Source organism: Toxoplasma gondii, chromosome IX (genome assembly GCF_000006565.2).
Source record: "Toxoplasma gondii ME49 chromosome IX, whole genome shotgun sequence".
Taxonomy (NCBI): Eukaryota; Apicomplexa; class Conoidasida; order Eucoccidiorida; family Sarcocystidae; genus Toxoplasma; species Toxoplasma gondii.
In genome coordinates this window covers 5,021,833-5,041,182 of record NC_031477.1, presented here as the reverse complement: position 1 = coordinate 5,041,182, position 19,350 = coordinate 5,021,833, and the positions used below count along the sequence as shown (strand labels likewise).

Here is a 19,350-nt window from a genome sequence, read left to right as displayed (position 1 = left end):
GTTGTGAGAGCCACACCCCTTTTCGAAGGTTCTTGAGAGAGAAACTGTAAAAGGCGCAAGCATTTCGTGTGCAGTTGCCTACGGTAACCTCGTGGGCTGTTTATTTTCAAACGGGTTGGCCTCATTGGCAATTCACGACTGCCTTTTCTGTAGTCTGCATCCGATGTTATCTTTCTGATGCCTCTGCTCTGGACAACTCAACAAGCTTGGAGTTTCACACCTTGATACAGCGGCACCAACTCTCTTCTCCCTCTGTCTTTTTAGGTTTGATGCTTTGAAGGAGGAATTGCGGCTACCGTACTTCCGTGATTGCATGCAATTTATCCGCCAAGAGCGTCAAAAATATCGAGTGTATCCTCCGTCACGTCTGGTTTTCAACGCCTTCAAACAAACCCCGTAGGACGTCGGGTATTGAGAGACAACACGTCTTTGAAAGCGCGGGCAGGCAATTTCTTGAATTGCAAGTGAATAACATGTTGGTGCTTCAGTCGTTTCCACGTGACACCAATTTTCAGCGATACATACCGTATGCTCCTGTCTCCGCAGCAAGGCTTGGGAAAAAATTGCCGGTGGTGTTCGTGGATGTTACTTTGTCTGTGGGCGTTCCTCTTCTCTTTAGGCATCGGCGCACTTCCGAAAAAGAAAATTTGTGTGCATGTCTGGTTCTTCCGTCCTCAGACTAAACGCCGTAAAAGTCGTCGTCGTTGGACAGGATCCATATCATCAACCGGGACAGGCCATGGTGTGTGGCGGGAAGCAGCGAGGGAAATCCGTGTAGAAACAGAGACAGCAGTTGTGGTACCACCAGAACTATGTTTTGCTTCCACACCTGTCACTGCTAGCGCAGACCATGCTTGCGGAAAAGTGGAGTAGACGACCAAATCCTGATAGTTTTTCCTAACCTGTGCTGCACTGTAACCTGCAGTTAATGCGGAAATGTACTGATAAACAGTCTTTTTTGTGTGCCGTCTTTCTGTAGACTGTGTCACCTCGTCGCCCCATCATTTTTACGATTGCAGAAAGCGTGGCGGATACAGGAAATTGATTATAATTGACAGTGGAACTGGGGAAAAATTCGTCTGTCCGTCCTGGTTTTCAGGGACTAGCGTTCTCCGTCCCGCGCGGAATTCCTTTACCTCCGAGTCTGCAGAATATCTTCAAGGAAATCGGTACGATATCCATCGCTTCATAGCACCCTCAAACAACTGCGTCCACCCTTCTGCTGATCGTCGCTCACATCTTGCCTTACTTATGATTCTCTTTCTCCGGTGCACATCGATTTGGCCCGAGCTCTTTTTTTAGGGTAAGCTTCCTCCTTTTACTTTTTTCTGTGTACGCACGTTCAGCTCGCAACTACCCTGGGTCGAAGTTGGTGGATCAGCATACTAATCGAATATCTTCCTTTGTCCACGGCGATCTGACATCTTGGGCTTCACAGGGCGTCTTCCTTCTTAATTCTCTCCTCACCGTTCGAGAGAGTACCCCAATGTCTCATCGGGATGCGGTATGCCTCATTTCCTTCCTTTCATTTCGGTATACCCCTCCCGCGAATTCAGAGATGAAATCCAGATTGATATGTTGCTTGCGAAAAGATGACAAATAGAACTGACATCAGTATGATTGTGACGCGTCAGGCAATGCGTCCTCCCGCGTTTGCATTCCCCAGTAACGTACGGAATGGCGTTCTCCTAGCGCCGGAGCTGCACAAGAATTTTGATCGGTGAAACTGAGTAGGCTTCCATCTTCCCTAGAGGCTGGGATGAGTTACCAAGTGAGCGGGAAAGAAGACCTTCAGTTTGCTGCCACAGAAGAAGCCTTGATGTGCGCTCATCTCACTGTGACCTTTGGCGTCTGCAGGGCTGGGAGCGATTCACTACAAAGGTCATTAATGTAATCAATACGCAATGCGAGGGCGTTGTGTTCCTTCTGTGGGGTGAGTTCTGTCTACTTCGTCCCCATCTGCGGCATGTGAGGAAGACTCGCGCACGGCAGAGAGCCCCGAAATATGTGTATGAGGCAACGCTCCGCGGTTCTCCCCAGTTTGGCACAATTTCATCCCGAAGGCGTATCTCTTCGAAACGTATCGAGACCATTCAATGCATTCTTCCTTGGAAGAGCTCCAACCGTATAACAACGAAACTGTGTGTCTTCGTTTCGGTTTCTTGGCAGCAGCCTGCCTGGGCATCCCAACTGAAACGCGAAGTGACACACTTGTGTTACTGGTTTCTAAGTTACCTCACTCGAGTGCAGTGTTGCAGAGGCCGAAATATGGTGCTATGTTCGTTCTTCATAGCACCCGTCCATGTGGCAGGAATTTTGGTGCTGACGTGGTTTTGTCTTCCAAATGGGGTTCTTCGTGTGTGAACTTTTAGGCAAGCCAGCGCAGAAGAAGTCAGCAGGCGTCAGTCGCTGTCGTCACCGTATCCTGGAAGCCGGGCATCCGTCGCCGCTGTCTGTTCGATTCTTCCAGGGTAGGTATCATTATGGTAGACACATGCTGATCCGACTCGTGGCTTTGTCTTTGGTTTCCGCAGTCGGCCTGATAGAACGTCTCATATCATTCCCTGCCTGCCCTTCAATCTCTCCGTTATCTAGTCTTTCTTCTACGTGACTACAATCACTGGTATCAGCGTGCCTGCAAGGATTAACAGTTTCTTCTTGCGACGTTGGTCTATCGTTTCAGTTTTTTCCTTGTGACGCTTGCTTTACAGGCTGTCAACACTTTTTGAAGTGCAACGAGCTACTAAGATCGATGGGAAAGGCAGAGATCTATTTCGCATCCTCGTCATGCTAATAATTAATCGCTGTTGTCGCCGCTAACTGCACCTTGGGAACCGTTATTATCAATAGGCGTGAAAAAAAACAAATCTCAATTGTGGCAATCTGTTTGTGGGACGTGGATATCGGGTGTGCCCGTTCAAGGGTGGCAGAAGGCTAGAACCACTGTCACAGCAAAAACCATTTTGTTGCGCGCTGAAGTCGTTATGACTTCGTCGCACATTGCACATGGAGACAACTTGTTCACTCACGTGGGCCTCTGGTATTCGGTCGGCAGTCGTGAGTCCTGTCGCAGAGTGGAACCGTTAAAACGTTGTGTACAACCATGCTTTATGATGGAAGTCAAGGGTTTCCATGCCTAGCGAGCACTGGCTACACAAGGACATTTTCGGCTGCACTAGTTTTTTGACACTCCGGAAAACCACAGATAAAGAATTGTTTAAGACGGGTGTGGGACGACGCATGGATAATTTTGCATCAAGCCAGAAACCTCGTTTTTTTTATTGCCTGCATAGCTTGTGGAAGCCCTCAACCACTACTGGTAGTTCCGCGTACTTCGGCACCCGGTGAAAGGGACTCGCGTCTGCAGAAATCGTTTACGCAAGATACTTCTCTTGTGTGGGGGACAGCCTCGTCACGGTATAGTTGTGCAGAGCCGGCTAGCATGTCCTACGCAGATCGTGGAACGGAAAATCGTTTTACTGCATCAGGTCACCCTCTCAGTTCTCGCGTTACCGTGGGACTGACAACAATATTTCTGGCTTCGAAGAAATACCATGATCACTAGAACGCTAGTCGTTTTAGGTATGAAGCATGTGCTGTTCAGAGGGGGTCCACCCTTGTCAGCACAATTGCGTAGGCATTCATCCTTTTTCCGGTAGTATCTGGATTCAGGTGCTCAATGTGGGAGACGAGACCTTGTCTCCACGCTGTTACAGAAAAGCTATGTCTGAATACCAAGCCGTTTCAGCTGGTCGGCTGCACCCGTTTAGGTCGAACAGACGATCTTTGTACCACTGAAGAATGTAACTCTTGTGTTTTCTCTTCACCAGAAGATCTGTGCAGAGCGACGCGTCATTACCTGGATGGGTGAAGTGGCAAACCCGAACACGTTGCTACTCAAGGACTTGCGACGTGATCAGCACCTAGAAATTCAGTGGATACCGTGTGGGTTTATCCGTAATGTCTTGTGTTACGAAGACAAAATATGATATGGGGGACTAGCTTTGCGCGGTCGATTTTATCGCGCCCGTATTGCTGCGTGTACTTGCGTACATATTTATGCACATACGCAAACGTATGAACATCTGCACACGAATGTGAAGTGAAGACACACGCCAGCAAGTAAAATATCACTTGTCCGTCAACGATAGTAGTAACTTCTCCCTCTCGAAGTCTTTATTTTCCTTGGATAAACGTTGTTGGCCTTGGCAAATTCGTAATCTTGCAGACTCAGTCTGCAAGTGCAAGATGCAGAAGGTGGCGACAAAAAAGTCCGGCTTTCAGCCGTGCGATGGAAGGGTGGCATTTACCATGGGAAGCAGTAATTTGACAGCAATCGCGCACCCCTGCAGGAGGAGTAGATGCGACACTGTTATTCCGTTGTCTTCCCCAGCGGCGAATTACCATTCCCCAGGGCAGTTCTTATCTGCCTACACGACGACCTGATTTAGCATGAGAAGCATGGATCTCAGCAGCTTCGGAAGACTGATTGAATTCAAAGAGACTGTTGACGCTGGAGACTCTTGTTACAACTTGGCTTGTTGGCCTTATCTTTTCTATGCTCCAGATTTGGCAATTGGCTTACGTTGGGTCCAGGGAATGGCATCGCCAGCGGACGAGCCCGAAACATGATGTACGTGCGGCTTTATGAGGCGCAGGTGTATGGCTTTCCTCGTGTGCCCTCGCTTGCAAGAAAGAGGCGGTCTGATGTACTCTGGGATATCTGGTGTACTGGCATCGTAGCAGAGCTGAGCTGGGAAACTGTTAGGGAAGCAACCAAATTATGTGAGGAGTACAGGCAGTTATCCTGAATTAGGGACCTTGTGAAGTGGTTGACTAATGCAGCCGTCTGTGCATTTATAAAATAGCGCAGCGTAAAGTACTATGCCACTAAGAGTGCAGTAGTGAAAATGAATTTCATGCTGCTCGCAATGGGGACACGGCCATGGCTGCTTTTGAGGGAGGCGCGCCATCCCCCGCTCACCCTCATGGAGCGGGGGCCAAAAGTCTGAAGAGCATTGTCAGCTTACCTTGCTTTGACGAGTGGCATGGGTTGCTATTCATTGAGGACAGGAAAGAGCGCTACTTCCGCAATGCAAACACGACCGTTTTCCCTCTTGGTAGGCACAACAACGTTGCACGCATTAGTCCCCCAAATGTTTCAACAGGCTCAACAAATACATCGTAGCTGGTAAGTGCCTTGTTGGTCGGGGGGAAGCAATATCGGTGTGGTGACAAACTAGAGCCCTGCTGCTCATTTGAAGAAACTATACGTTTTCCGATTTCCGCCTACGGGAAGATGGATGAGATGAAAAAGACTTAGACCCTGCTTTCGGGGGAAACGTCAACAGCCAAGGAAATATCCCTCGCTAGATTCCAGTCGCGGACTCGCAGTTCTATGGTGCAGAAGTGTCCCTTTCACACCCTGAAACATAAGTGTGGAGATGAGATGTTTGTGGTGCACAGTCAGCTTGAAGTAGCAGGTTTTCATGCTGCAAGCTGTGGAGCTTTGGGAGGTCATGCATCAGCGATAAGTTGTGCGTGTCTTGTCACAGAGGGTTTTGTAGGTCACATTCTTCTGATCAGACACTCAGTTTTGCTTGGCACCGAGGTTACAATGGCAGCTCAACAAAAGATTGGAGATTATGAGATCGAGAGGGTTGTCGGCAGCGGTTCCTTTGGGAAGGCTGTCCTCGTCAAGGACAAAAATGGCCACAGGTGAGCTCTACGTACAAAATCATATCCAGGATTGACCCCGATTCATGGTCGAGGAAGACACAGAGCGTCGAGGCGCGATCGCCAAGACGGGGAAAGCTGCAGTATTGGACGAAGGTTGCTGCATAGAGACATCACTGACACGTCCATATACCTGTGGTTCCTGTTTTAGGCAGATTATGAAGTTGATCAATACAACCCGAATGACTCCCGAAGAAGTTGAGGAAGCCAAAAATGAGGTTCAGGTAAGATGGTAGAACCGTAGGATGGCCAACATTACTGTAGACAAAAATTGTATTTCACGTGATATCAACTGCTGCAGCTCCCCCGGTGTTTTCTGGGAATACCAAGAACCTGCTTTTCTGAAGCACCGGATGCAAGGGAACTTTTTCCTTTCCCTTCAACTGCAGCTGCCCCGTTTTTCATCTCAGCCAGCAGCATATTTTGACCCCATCTGAGTTTCCAGGTTTTGACGAAGCTCGTGGATTCACCATTCACTGTATCGTACAAAGGTGCATTCGCATCCACGTACCTACGCGTTCCTCACCTCTGCATCGTCATGGAATATTGCGCAGGTGAACCGACTGATTCTCAAACGGGCTGAACATACCTTCTGAAGGCAATGGTGCAATCACCTGCTAGCGTGAATGAAAGCAAGGCAAAATGGCAAGTAGTAGAGGTACTTCTTGCGTGTGCATCACAAATGCCACAGCGACAATGAGTGATAGCTGACTCTTCTGGAGGTTTTATTTAGACTTCTATCCAGTGACTGCTCTAGCGGGGACTGCAGAATAAGCTTTACTCCAGTTAAATTCTCTGCTTATTAGTCCTTGAATAAATCTGATCCCACGATGTGTTTGATACCGAGCAATTACTGTTCTCAGTTACGTACGTAAACTTCCCTTTCGGGCAACATATGTCGAGAAACAGCCAGTCCTATGTGGATGTATATGTATATCTACAGGCAAGTGTTTCACTAAACATGAGGATGGCAAACAAAATGACCGAAAGTGAATCAGAGCCCGCATGCTTGTTGTTGACAGTGAGTTTATCATTCTTGTGTGTTCGACCTCTAGGGGGAGACCTCGGGAAGCTCATAAAAGACCGAAAACGGCAGGGGAAACCGTTCAGTGAAACAACCCTCCGGACGTGGCTTTTGCAGCTAACTCTGTCTCTACATTTCATGCACAAGCACAAAATTCTCCATCGTGGTAAGGTTTCCGGGCATGCAACTTCTGCAAGGCGCCTCGCAAGAAACACACGGATCCCGACTATAGTAGTTTTAACGTCGTTAAGGAACTCTTGGAAGCAGGGCAAATGAAATGGCAGTTTTTCGAATATCAGGTGTATTGTTGTACACCGCTGTGTGACAACTAACTAGGCATCGGAGTTATTGTTTTTTTCCTGTACCATCGGAACTTTTTATTGTTTTCCACTCCTGTTCCATAGCCTTTGGAATTACTACATAGTAAAACGGCTAAGCAATCGAAAGCTTGGGCACATTTCACTCCGTGCCCCATCATCTGTGGGCACTGTTTAGGTCGGGGAAATAGGCGAAGTGACCCGGATGAGGTTGGGTGGGCATGTTACTGTTTTTGTAGCGCGATGGAATGTCCAGTGTATCTGTGTTCGCGCTTCACAAGCACGCTTTTGACAGTCGCTCATGAGGCGGTTTTTCCCTCCGTTGTTTTCTAAACATCACCGTGTTGGGTTTGCAGATCTCAAGCCCGCAAACGTCTTCCTGGATCAGGACAACTACATTCGAGTCGGTGACCTAGGGCTATCAAAAATTCTCGAGTTCACACTCCAACAAGCGAAGACGCAATGCGGCACTCCCGCCTTCATGGCCCCCGAACTCTGCCAGGTGCTTTCCCTCAGAAGTGGTACCACCACTGGCAATTCCGCCGTGCTTTGCAACTGTGAATTCATGCGTGCGTATGTATGTACATAAACAGGCACATTTTTAATAACACGTTTCGGCCCCAGGAGGGACTTAGCTCTCCAGCCCTTCTCAGCACATTGAGAACGCAAGTGTTGCGTAGCAGTCTAACCATTTGAACGCCGTATTGCATCAAGACAGTGCCTGCTACTGCTTTTCTCAGGGCAAGCCGTACCAGACGCCAGCGGACATTTGGGCTCTTGGTTGCATTATGGTGGAGGCCGCCACATTTGAACTACCGTTCAGGGGAATAACGTTCCCGGAGCTGAATAGAAATATATGCCATGCTCCTGTGAGTTCTAGTATAAGGTTTAGACCCAGAGTCGTGTCAGGCCAGGCCACCAACCTCTCTGCAGTCGACCTGGCCATGTTTGCAACTTGAGTTGGAAACTGAGAGGCGGTTGCTACCCCAACGCTCGACAGGAACGCATAGAGTTTGTTTGAGAGACAGCTCACGTATTACTCAGTCGGACGGTGCTGCAGTGTCTCCGACAAATCTCCCAAATCACTGAACGAAATCAAGATTTTTTTCAGTATTTTCTGAGTAATCAGGTAAACGGCGGCCGGTGAGTGCTCCAACCAAGATCAACGGAGCCTCCGGCTGCCGTCCCATCGTGTGTACGTAAGTGGCGACGTTGATTCACCAACTTCCAGCGCAGTCACCTCGTACTTCGTTGGATGTTTTGTGTCTTATGTAGGCCCCTAAACTTCCCACACGATACTCACTTGACTTGAGGACAATCTGCGAGTCTATGTTAGCTAAGGACCCGAAGAAACGACCGACGACGGAAGACATTCTGAACTCTCCTGCGATACGAGTAATGCGTTGTGCTACAGCAACAACTGAGGCAGCGATTGCATTAATGTTCCCTGTCCTGTGAAACGCATCTGCGATGGCAGGCCGTCTGTGGAGGCAGCTAAATGGTACCTTGCAGCCAAGCGAGTCTGGGCTCCCCTGAATCGCCGCTGTGCTTGATTGTTGCATATGTGCACACGGTGTCTGCTGTTGTTTTCTTGCAGGCCCAATACCACGCATACAAAGGGAAGTATTCCCACGCTTGAGGAAAGATTCCTTAATCTACTTTCAGACGGTCAATGTTTAACCATGTTAACGCCACCTTTTCGTGTATGTGCCGCTATGTGGGGCTGATGCTTCAACAGGTTTTCGATTCTTGACTCATAGCCACAGCTTTGACGCCCATACCCGTGTACATACGATGGGTATTTTTCTGATTGCCACGGTTTCAGCTCATGATGGAGACCTTTGTCTAAATTAGTGCGTCCCGTGCCACTACCAGGTCCTGCTTAAATCCACTTCTTGAGCAAAATCCTTCCTCCATCTAAAGAAAAACGGATACATGTATCACACGTCAAATGGTTGAGCACTTCCTTCGGTTTTCTGTGCCGATGTTACTACGCTACTGGTCCTTACGTAGTCGTGAGATTTGCTATGCCAGGATGGAAAGCTAGGTTTATTTTGATCGTCCATTATGCTTCCAACCACGCAGATAGGGCGTAATTCTACGGGCATCCAGAAGTAGCCAGACGAGCTTCACGCTACTGTAGCGACCACGCTTAGGGCGAGTTAAGCGCTGTGCCAGACGCTTTTCCTGCTGTGCTAGTTGAGGTTTTCTCCTTAAAGTCGACCACTCCCCTTTGCAAAGGGGTGGAAACAAACACGAGAATTAGACGGTCTGCTGCATCAGCAGCAATGAGCGAAGCATCCCCACGCTATACGGCGCCGTTCTTTCTTGCGAGAGACGTCATGACAAACGGCAGCAGCTTCTCAATGAACGACCTGCTGTCGTGCAGGTTAGCCGTCTTCGGAATTGACTTCGCTAAGAGGGCTCTCGACATTGTCTGAAGGAGTGTCCCTCTGGCAACAATGTGAGGCACGTGCATAGAGCCCTAGTGCCATCCGCACCAAGGAGACAGCAACAAAATCGAACCACCATCACCAGTGGCTCACCTTCGCCTGACTCGCGCAAGAGTATAGCAATAGCAATTGTCAGTCTGCAGCCAGAGAAGTTGCAATGGACAATCGTGGATGCTAGTTGTACCATTCACACATTTTCATAGAAGTTAGGTGGAGCCGACGAAAGCTTTCATGCAGCGATTTGACGAGGAGCTTTCCCTCGCCAACTTCCGGACATGCGAAGTTGATCAAAATGCCCGACCCCCTGTTGTGTTCTACAGTGCTGTCCAGCAAGCAACGCAGGAACAGCCTCTTCGCTCTTCTCGACGATGGCGTCCACCTTCCAGCAGTCATCCTTTTGACAGACTCCTGTTGCGACCGTTTACAGATAAAACTGGCAGCTGCTTAGTTTCGGACGAATGGGAATATGTTTCCATTTCTGTTGTAGCCACTGCCAGGAGCGCTGGTGGCATGCTCTTATGTTACCCTATTGTTGAGACGGGCAGTCAACCTCGACGCATACCATGACAATGTCGTGATTCTGATACATACCTCGCTGACATGTGATTTCTAATCTGCAAAGAGTTTATCACCTGAATTCCACTCGCCTTTCATCTTCTCTGCAATCACAGAAATGCAGTCACAAGTGCAAAAACTGCCTTTATTTCCGCTTGAGCGCTCGTTCTCACTTTTACTTATTTGGCTGCATGCATGGCGGGGCCTGTCGCCACTAATCGACGCCACCGGGATTGCACGCGGGTGTATTCCAGAGCAACCGACTGCGTGCTGCTTTCGTGAATTATCGCATGTTTTGATTTTGAAGTGAGTGAACTAGAGCAATGCAGCAATGCTCGTAGATGCCACTGGGTGTCAACACGGAGGACAAAACGCATCCTCTGTCTGAGTTGTGACCTAGCCCTACGGATGTCGCAGCAGGTGACGGCGTATTTTTGTCCTCCCACCAACGGTGTGCGACGCGAGCCGAGCAACATGAGGGGGACTTCAACAGAAAAAGAGTTACAAACGATGGGGAAGATGCAAGACAAGCTGGAGCCCATAGTTATCCCGCTGCGGTGCGGGGAAGAAGTAAGAGACGAAGTAATGGGCGATAAATGGTCCACCCAAGATATGACGACGAAACGGTCACTGCTCACCAGTGAAGACATGTGACACAGTCGCTGTTTGTCATCAGAATGATGAACCGATATACACAGACTTTGACGTGAACTTCAGGAGAGGTGCCAGGTGACCGCATGCACGTTCTGTCATTGTCACGCCCAAAGAACGCTCGGCACCATTTTGCCGGACACCCTTGCTTGACTTCTCCAAAAATCCTACCTCAAGAATCCCTGAGTGCGAGGCGTAGTTCGCTGCGTACCACCGTTTGCACGATCAGTCGACCGCCTCGGCCTGCTGTTGCGGAAGACCGCTTGAGTTGAAAACGACACAGAATTCGCATGCTCCACATGGCTCTCGTAGATTCAAAACAGAAACCGCGCCTCTACAGATGTCGAACTTCCAGATAGGCAGCCAGAGGTAGTCAAGCTGCTGCCAAAAGTTCTAGTCGAATGCGCAGTCCGTGAAATCTGCTACCGCTGACGCAAGCCTCGCCAACACACAGAAACGGTTCCGACGATGAAAAGAAAAGAGTCGTCTTCCTAATTCTATTGGACAACAAGGTCGCGAGAAAACGGGGGTCCCACAACGTTTCTGTCCACATGGTGCCACTAGACCATGGCCGCAACCGCAACAGTTGATGACCATTTTTACTAGGTGGTCGTTATTTGTTGACAGAAGCTGAAGTTGCCCTTGACCTTCGTCGACCTTAGTGTCATTTCACTTGGCTTTCATGCCCACGTTCAGCAGTTGTAAACCCTAAGCTCTGGCAGTGCATGAGAAAGATACCGTGGAGTTGGCATCGACGGCAACGAAACTACGGCAAGGTTTGTAGTGAGACAGTCGTCCTCAATGCCACGGGGCGGATCGGCGCAGAAAACCACAGGGCCGATAAACCCCTATCCGACGCCAGCAACAAAACGCAGAGGTCCATCTTGATGCAACTATCGATATCTATACTTCCCCATTCTCCCGTCCGTCGAGGCAACTCGCCGAAACTGTTCTGAAACCCGCATTCTTTCGCCGACAGTTTCTCGTCTACCCAAGGAGATGCCACGCGTCTTAGCACCATTCCGAGTTTCGCATTCTCTTATCACTCCTGAGCTGAATTGAGATGCAGCATGCGACCCTGTGATTCATTATCCTCAGCTCGACCCGAAGACAATTTCCAAGGAGATGCTCCTGTGCGCTGTCACGGATGACTTCTTCGAGCAATACTTGCTACAGATTAACACGGCTCCAACAAAGTATGTATATCATGGTGGCTTCTTCGCTTTTAAACAACTTGCGAATGAAGATTTACTAAGTCAGGTTTCTAGAAGTATACACGCAAAACCCTGGGATTGGCGTTCTCCTGGGTAAGCCACAGTGCGTTTTGATGGTTCGAACCATGTCTTCCAATGTGTCTATTTTCTCTGTTCTCTCCCAGAAGAAACAAACATTTGCTGGAAAAGAATCTGCAGCTTTGGCAATGCGATATCACATCGACTTGGAATGCCACAAGGTAAGATGTCAGTTGCCATGTATGTAAATATTTTGTCAACAAATCAACAGTTGGGAGAGGTTAAAACTGTTCGACTGAGACATTTTTTTCGGACTGTGAGATGCACAATGCTTTACTTTATCCCAGCTGAAAAGCTATACCTACCGTGTATGCACCAGACACCGTCACCATCTACTGAAGCGGGTTGCCGATTCATTGTTGTTGGAGTCCTGGCGCCTGCATGCGCCACCGAGAATCAGCTTCGCCCGTGTTTTGCTGACGCTGCACGTTCTTTGAACGTGCATCGATGAAGTAATTTTGCTGCATGTTTGCAGCAAGCCTTCAGCGGCTGAATCCATCTGTATATTCCCTCCTACTGTTCGACATGGAGCCGAATTTCACGAGGCCGTCAAAGTCGAACAGGATTTTCACAATGAAACTCTAGTAAGACATTTGACGGGCCCGTAACATTCACTAACTTTCCAAATTTCTCGAAGTGACCCATTTAAACGCGGTGCACCCCAGAGGACTCTTCCATAAGGCAAGAGGATCGAACATGTTTTGATTTGTCTACTAGGATACTACAGCGCCCACCCTAGCGGATCGGCCATCAGATCAGGCAACCGAAGAGGGCGCAGCTGCAGACATGCGACGGAGGCAAAAAGAAAGAGAGTTTCTGTGCGTCGGTGACTACTACTTCCAACATTCGACTGCCGTGCCAGCACAATTTCCGTTTACAAAGTTTGAGTTCTTCACAACTGCGGCTTATCCTCCCTGCTTAGCAAGGCCTCTGTGATTAGCATGCCAGTTTGTCCTTATCCGTGTGACGTCTCACGTGTAGTCAAGCATTGTCTGCGCCATTCTGTAGCACAAATCGTTGGACTGCTAGTCCGGCTTTTCGGCAGATAATCATTCGGCAGATAATCACTTAGCGCAGAACGTGAAACCAAGACCCAGGTTAGTCTGCAGGGGGTTCGCACCAGAAGTGTACTAGTGTCAGCGCACCCCGACTATGGCGTGTGAGATCGGGCTCCCCGATGGAGTCTGGGGCGCCAAAAATAGGCGAAGTCGCAAGTCTGATACCGGTACCATGAAGTGCGCTCACAGTGTGCCTCTTGAGGGACAGTTTTTGCGTGCCTTGGCCACTTGTAATCTGGATGCATACCTTAAGATTTGTATCCTTCAGTGTTTGTTCACAGGAGGTTTCTTCCTCTTGAGTGTGAAAACCAAAGGGCAGGCCATCGACAGGAGTCAACAAATAATGCACCTTGCAGGCTGGGCGATAGATAAGCGGATCTCCAGAGTAAACACTTTCACTTGTCGCCGGAGGGTGCGCTCAAGGAAAGGTTGTGCTGTGCTGTAAAGGCGGCTCGTGTCTGTTCTACTGCGTCCAATCTGTGCCAGTCAGTCTACGAAGCTTTATCGTCTGCTTCAACGCATTGGGGGGAGTGACTTCTTAAGTGCCGAGGAGGACGAGAGTGAAGACTTTGCAGTTGGTTCTCTCGCGAGCGCTCCGGGGACACGGCCGTCGGACGCTCGACTGTTTAAAGCGGCAGTGGTTAGGAGCAGCAACGCCATCAAGGCACCTATGACTGGACTGACGACAGGAGTTGCAAGCAGCAGAAGAAAGACGTTACCAGCAGAGTCCTGTCAGGTTCACTTTGATGAGAACCCAAAAGATGGTGAGGTGCTTCTCAGAGTCGCGCCAAAGGCCGAAAAAAAGAACCCAGCTTCTCGGAAGGGAGAAGAGACCTGGATAAGATGTTGCATAAAAATTTTGCTGTAGGGTCCCTGGTAGTTCCGTGGTGACATGATCTCCACTGCAATAGCCTTTGAGAGAAACCGCAGCAAATTTATCAAGCCAGCATGCAGTCATTCATCAAAGAGTAGCACGGTGAGAATATCTGCCTTAACATTTCCAAAAATCGCTCCCCGATGTCCCGCAACCCCCTTTCCCCCTGGGTGATAGCGTCGTGCGCATGGAGCTTCTCCGCCTCATGATTATCGAGCAATGATTAACAACGGAGGGAAAAACGACTCGTTCTCGCCTTAAACAAGGCAATGTTGCAAGGCTCTCTGCCACATGATCAATACCAGACATGCTGATGGCGGGATGCCAATAACAAGAGTCAAAACGGACCTTTAAGTCCACATATCTCGTGCAGTCATTCTCATGTGATCACCACCTATGGTGCAGGCAGATTTCCGCGGAAGCGATCTGGAAGTGGAAGTCTTCGGTGGAGTGTAGTCGGTAGAACCTCTCGGATTACACGAGCTTCCAGTGTGCGACGCGTGAGGCAAGACACACTTTATAACAAGGAGCGGAAGAGTATCTGTCCTAGCAAAAGCGTCGATCCAGCTGAGATAAGCGCGCTTCTTCTCCGAATGGCACCGTCAAGGTCCAGGGCAAACCATATCCACCGCTGTAGGAAGTGTACAAAAGTGATGCAAGAGCTGCTGGCCCTGAACAATTGATCAAGCTCATACAGGAGTGTCGGAGAAGCGCTTGCCTGGATGCACATCTTCAGCAGTGCAGCACACTGCTGTTGGAGGGAATTTGCAAATGCTTGAGACACTTTATCAGCCTGTAACGTCGTAGGCACAGTTTTGCGAGCAGTATGATCGTCTATGGTACATCAGCAAAGTGGGTAGATAAGTTCCTCTTTAAGGTGAACCTGATAACTGACACATGGTTCATATTGCCACAAAATCTCACTGTCAACCTTTTCGTACACTCGCCGGCAATAAACTGGCGTCAGACCGGAGCTGAGAATGGAGCTTCAAACTTGCCAGAACTTTTTCTCGGACTGGAACGATTTACTATTGCATCATGAGAGCGTTTCCCTCTTTTTGTGTCACGAATCTGTTTTCTTCTTCCGTAATCTGTGGGATGACAGGAAACGTGACAGGAAATCACGACGGTTCGAGTTCGCACCAAGAGTGTTGCTGAATTGCTGAACGAAACACAGAGAAGCCGTGGAAGGTGACCGGTGCCCCGGCCGAACTCATTTCTTTATCTTCAGTCGAAAAAGCCGCTGCCAGCGAGATTGCTCAGTGAGATGTGTTGCCGTGTGTATGCTTGTGGATTCAGTCGTATCCTCCATGACTGCCGTGGAGCACAGCGGCCTCCTGAAGGCCCTCCAACGAAAATATATTTTGCCTCATGCAGCTTTTCGAAGGCGCCCACTAGTAAGCCCTGGAAAAGTTTATTTCATTTGTCAATGTCACATCCACAGACAACCGCTTGTAGGAGATTACGGGTCTAAGTGATTCTGTCATTCCAAAAGCCGGCAGCCAAAATACTGATAAACAGCCCATCAGTCCTGTAAAGATTGTAATGGATGCTGCTCCCTCGTCTCCTGGCTCCAGTTCAGTTGAGATCGTGCTCCAAACAGGGTTGCTGGCAGTGTCACACCTCCATAGCGCTCTTCGGATGCGTGGCAAATCAAATACCCATCAAGTGCATGTTGGGTTTGAAGTATTTCTCATCCTTCGATCTGGGTCAAACAGTTGAGGTGCCGCAGGATCGGTTACCCTCGAAAGGAAAGTGCGGATGATTGCGAAGGGACCGCCTCCGGAAAGCCTTCCACCCTGTATAACACATACCGTAAAATACAGCCCGTTGTCGGAGTGAAAGCAATATCTCGCGGCCCGTTTCAGTATCTCCCATCCAGTCGAACTCACCACACGTGCAGGGAAAAACACACAGGCCGATCCAGCCGGCACTACTACCTCGGAGGTCTTCTATCTGAGTGTTCCAGCTCTGCTCAGCGCCTTAGCATGGAAGGCATGTCTGGCTTCATTCGCCAATCAATCCAATTCTGAATATGATTTTCCGTACGTCACAGGGTGGCTGGAGGGTCGCACACTGGATGATGAGTTACGAGGACTTCGCCTTGGCTGTCAGCTCGGAACATGCAAACGAGGCTTCCAGAGTCCTGCTGGTCGGGTGACGGTACATCGTGTGACTTGTGGCAAGCCGATTAGCTTGTTTCAGGTTTCAAGTCGTGGTGGAGACAAAATCAGTGAAACCGAAGCAGTGCAGTTACCGCGTGACAACATATGTGTCGCCATAACAGGCACTTGAACTCTTTGTTGTTCAACAAGGAGATCGAAATTTGTGACAAAAATAAAGGGAGCACGAAATGTTAGCAGAAAGATCTATCAGTCCTTCGTGGAGTCCTGTGAAACTCAGGTTACTCAGAGGGAATAATATGCATATACAGATGTGTAGATTAAGAGATGCATTGCGGTCGCGTACGCTCATACATCCACTCATACGTGTCATTTCTCCCTCGTCACGATGGTTCTTGAGATTTTTCTGTGATCTCAGGTGGATCCGGAACGTGTAATGTCTCGAATTACGAGCCTCATCGCTGAAGAGCTTCCCCTCCACCACCTCATCCCAGATGAACTGACCCCTGTCCTGACTGCCGAGCTGCAGAACGTCACCTGCTCTCCGACTGTCGCCAAGCTAACATGTGCGCTCGCTCATTTCTTGGTCTTTCTCTTGTTCCGGCAGTCCCGTACTCAGCGATCAGGCTGTCAAGAGCTACGCTTACGCGTACAAGGTGAAGATGCCCCTGTTGACGGCACGGCACCTGCTCATCCACAGACTGCCACTCTGTGTGGTACTTTCCCAAAGAGCGGAAACACTGGCGTATCAGGGACGGGAAGGCGTGATCACTACGCACCTGAAGAAGTGACCCAAAACAGCCAGACAGGAACGGAAGTCGGTGGGTCTTTCGAGTGTCAAAAACATCAAACACTATCTGGCGCAAGACGGTCACTCTCCTCGTCAAGCCTGGCCCAGACTCAAGTGACGCAGCCGTGAGCACGAGACCATTCGCATTTTCTCTGTCCTTTATACCCGCAGGAAAAACTGAAGGGGATGGCATAGGTGCTGAAGCAAGAGACACAGGAGTTATCGAGGTTCCACAACCCGACGCCGATCTGCAGACTTTCGCAAACATCCAGTTAGACTCAGAGGCCCAACGGGCTGCTTGCCTAGTCACCCTTCAGCAGCTCTTCACACAAATCTTGTGCAGTATCAAAGTACGTTTCCGCAGTGTAGGAGACCCTTGTTGTGGTTCTGAGTGTATCCTTCGCACCAGCGTCGCTTGTGTGCGTAGTCGTGCGGCCGTGAACGAGTCCTAGAGGATACAAACTTCCAACCGGTGGTAACACGCGAATAGCCGTCGAAGGAATGTTGACACAGGGGGCAAATTCAATTTATGGAAAGGCAGTATTCACTAGAGCGTACACTTCTCTGCATTAATGGGCATCAATGCGATTGTTTGTCCAGCATTTTGTCTCGGTCTAGATTGCTGTCCTGTGGAACCTTCTCACCCTATGATGCAGGAATGCTTTGACGGCGCTTTTGCAGTTTCCGTGGTCCTCCCCCTCGCGATTCTTGCATGCAAAGATGGCATCGAATTTTGTTTACGTCGAAGTTTCCCGCGTATATTTCAGAACAGGTGGCAGCTATGGATGCTGATCGACCGCATCAACGCGTTAGTTGCGCAGCTCTTCGACACAAACTGCTACCTTGCGAGGTGGGTGAAAAGCTCACTGCCTCGCAGCTGCGAAGTGACTGTTTCACGCGGGCGTCTGGTACGAAGCCGCTGCCGCGTGTTGTCTACTTTTCGAATGAAACTGCACAACTCAAAATATGTTGGCGTTGAACATTTTTTGGTGAAACGGTGTCCGACGTAACAACGACCTCGACTTGCGAGGTGTCCCTCCACTCAGTGTGAAGCGACGATCTGCAAGGGCATACCTATACCACATTTCAAAACAGAACACAGAGAGTGTGAAACAAATATGTTTGCTGTCAGGTTTTCTGCTCTGGACTGCATTCCGAAGACCCAACAACTCAACAAAAAGGTGAGCCACGGTCATCTTGCTGCCTGAGGTTGAAAGGCCCCCCATCGACTGTATGCCATTCGCCTCTTGGCCACTGCTACAGCCTCGCTTCAAACAAGAAAGCACTCGTTTCTCGAGAAGAGTTGCATAACAATATCCCAGTTCGAAATCCTACAGCTTCCGTCCTCGCAGTACTCACTATGAGGGCGAAGCCCATCAAGGGGAAGCCTGCCCTTCATATATATACACGCATATATATATATATATGTATATGTGGTTTCACACTACTTACACACGTGCAAACATCAGACAAAGATAAACATATAGGTAGTGACATCTGCATAGGCATACATAAACATAAATAGCTACATATGCACATATCCTCGGAAATCCGAATATGCAACAGCACGTGCGTATGAGATTATGCGCATTTTGGCAATGCTCACAAGACTGCTTCAGCCACGTGTTCTTCCTTTCCCATTCCCTTTCATTGACCTCCGCCTGGCAGCTAAGTCGGTATTTGATGAATTGTCCGAAACCGGCAGTCGCAGTGCGTCAGCTCAGCGCATCACGTAACTCTGAGTCTCAAACAGCGTGCGGAACCGGAACCAGAAATAAGACGAACGGCCCCACTCACACAGGAAACGAAGGATGCGTCTCAGTCTCAGCTCTCCCGACGTTAAATTGCAAATTCGCCCAGCCCCGCAGAAACTGGACAAGTCCAGGTTGGTGCACGACTCAATTCGTTTTCAGGGAGTAGAGGGATGAACATCATCCAAACACACTCGTGGAACAGCTGTCGGCGTCCTCGGCATACGGTTTTCTTTTTTCACAAACATACATTGCTGAGCCACTTCCTAGCAGACGCATCGCGAAAGCGGTGCATTCGCGATCAACAGTTTTCTCACAAAGGCAGGTGCCTCCAGGCAGCTGCTTACGAGACTCAAGAAGTTGGACGCACTATTTTGCCCGTCTAGTTGCCAACCGCTTCTACATGTTTTACCCAGGTGTTCCCACTACTGCCTCCACTGCCGTAAAAGCCCCGGCCGGCCCGGAGCCTCTTCTTCACAAGAAGTTGTTCGGGTAAAGTCTCGAAGTGGCCGCGCGTACAGAGGCGATATGGCCTGCTGACGTCCAAAGATCGATTACGGATCTAATCACCCTTCAGATGCAAGCCAGTCAAGTATTGTCAGTCCCTTCAAGCATTGTCTGACCGGACTCGGTGGATGAAATGAGAATAAGGAGACTGTGTGGTTTTTATGTTGATACTTTGGACCGTTTTTTTCAGAACAAGTCCTCTTCTTCGGTATGGGGTTT

At 49.3% G+C, this 19,350-nt stretch overlaps 3 protein-coding genes across 3 annotated transcripts in view; all 3 read left to right on the top strand.

Moving 5' to 3' along the window:
• TGME49_307650 (uracil-DNA glycosylase) overlaps window positions 1-3,269 on the top strand; it is a 4,574-nt gene extending 1,305 nt beyond the window's left edge. The window contains exons 2-8 of the mRNA XM_002371992.2: window positions 265-396; window positions 679-742; window positions 1,100-1,169; window positions 1,347-1,504; window positions 1,858-1,933; window positions 2,373-2,471; window positions 2,712-3,269. Of these exons, the coding sequence (XP_002372033.2) occupies window positions 265-396; window positions 679-742; window positions 1,100-1,169; window positions 1,347-1,504; window positions 1,858-1,933; window positions 2,373-2,471; window positions 2,712-2,794 (682 nt within the window). The 3' untranslated portion in view covers window positions 2,795-3,269. The remainder of the gene's footprint in view (window positions 1-264; window positions 397-678; window positions 743-1,099; window positions 1,170-1,346; window positions 1,505-1,857; window positions 1,934-2,372; window positions 2,472-2,711) is intronic.
• A 2,316-nt stretch (window positions 3,270-5,585) lies between these two features.
• TGME49_307640 (CMGC kinase, CK2 family) lies at window positions 5,586-8,940 on the top strand. The gene is made up of 8 exons (XM_018782531.1): window positions 5,586-5,718; window positions 5,888-5,960; window positions 6,182-6,290; window positions 6,792-6,926; window positions 7,434-7,579; window positions 7,818-7,946; window positions 8,353-8,472; window positions 8,675-8,940. Exons 1-8 carry the CDS (start codon window positions 5,618-5,620, stop codon window positions 8,714-8,716), a joined length of 855 nt encoding a protein of 284 aa, XP_018636200.1. The 5' UTR covers window positions 5,586-5,617; the 3' UTR covers window positions 8,717-8,940.
• A 2,489-nt stretch (window positions 8,941-11,429) lies between these two features.
• TGME49_307630 (hypothetical protein) lies at window positions 11,430-17,002 on the top strand (the record flags this gene model as incomplete). The annotated part of the gene is made up of 1 exon (XM_002371990.2): window positions 11,430-17,002. The coding sequence occupies exon 1, from the start codon at window positions 16,520-16,522 to the stop codon at window positions 17,000-17,002; it is 483 nt and encodes a 160-aa protein (XP_002372031.1). The 5' UTR covers window positions 11,430-16,519.
• Window positions 17,003-19,350: the final 2,348 nt, after the last annotated feature.

What these genes read in the sequence shown, in the direction of transcription:
- TGME49_307640 (XM_018782531.1), top strand. Translation starts at nt 5,618, where the DNA reads ATGGCAGCTCAACAAAAGATTGGAGATTATGAGATCGAGAGGGTTGTC. An exon ending in TGGCCCCCGAACTCTGCCAG is followed by an intron (nt 7,580 to 7,817) that starts GTGCTTTCCCTC and finishes TGCTTTTCTCAG; the next exon opens with GGCAAGCCGTACCAGACGCC. An exon ending in TGAACTCTCCTGCGATACGA is followed by an intron (nt 8,473 to 8,674) that starts GTAATGCGTTGT and finishes GTTTTCTTGCAG; the next exon opens with GCCCAATACCACGCATACAA.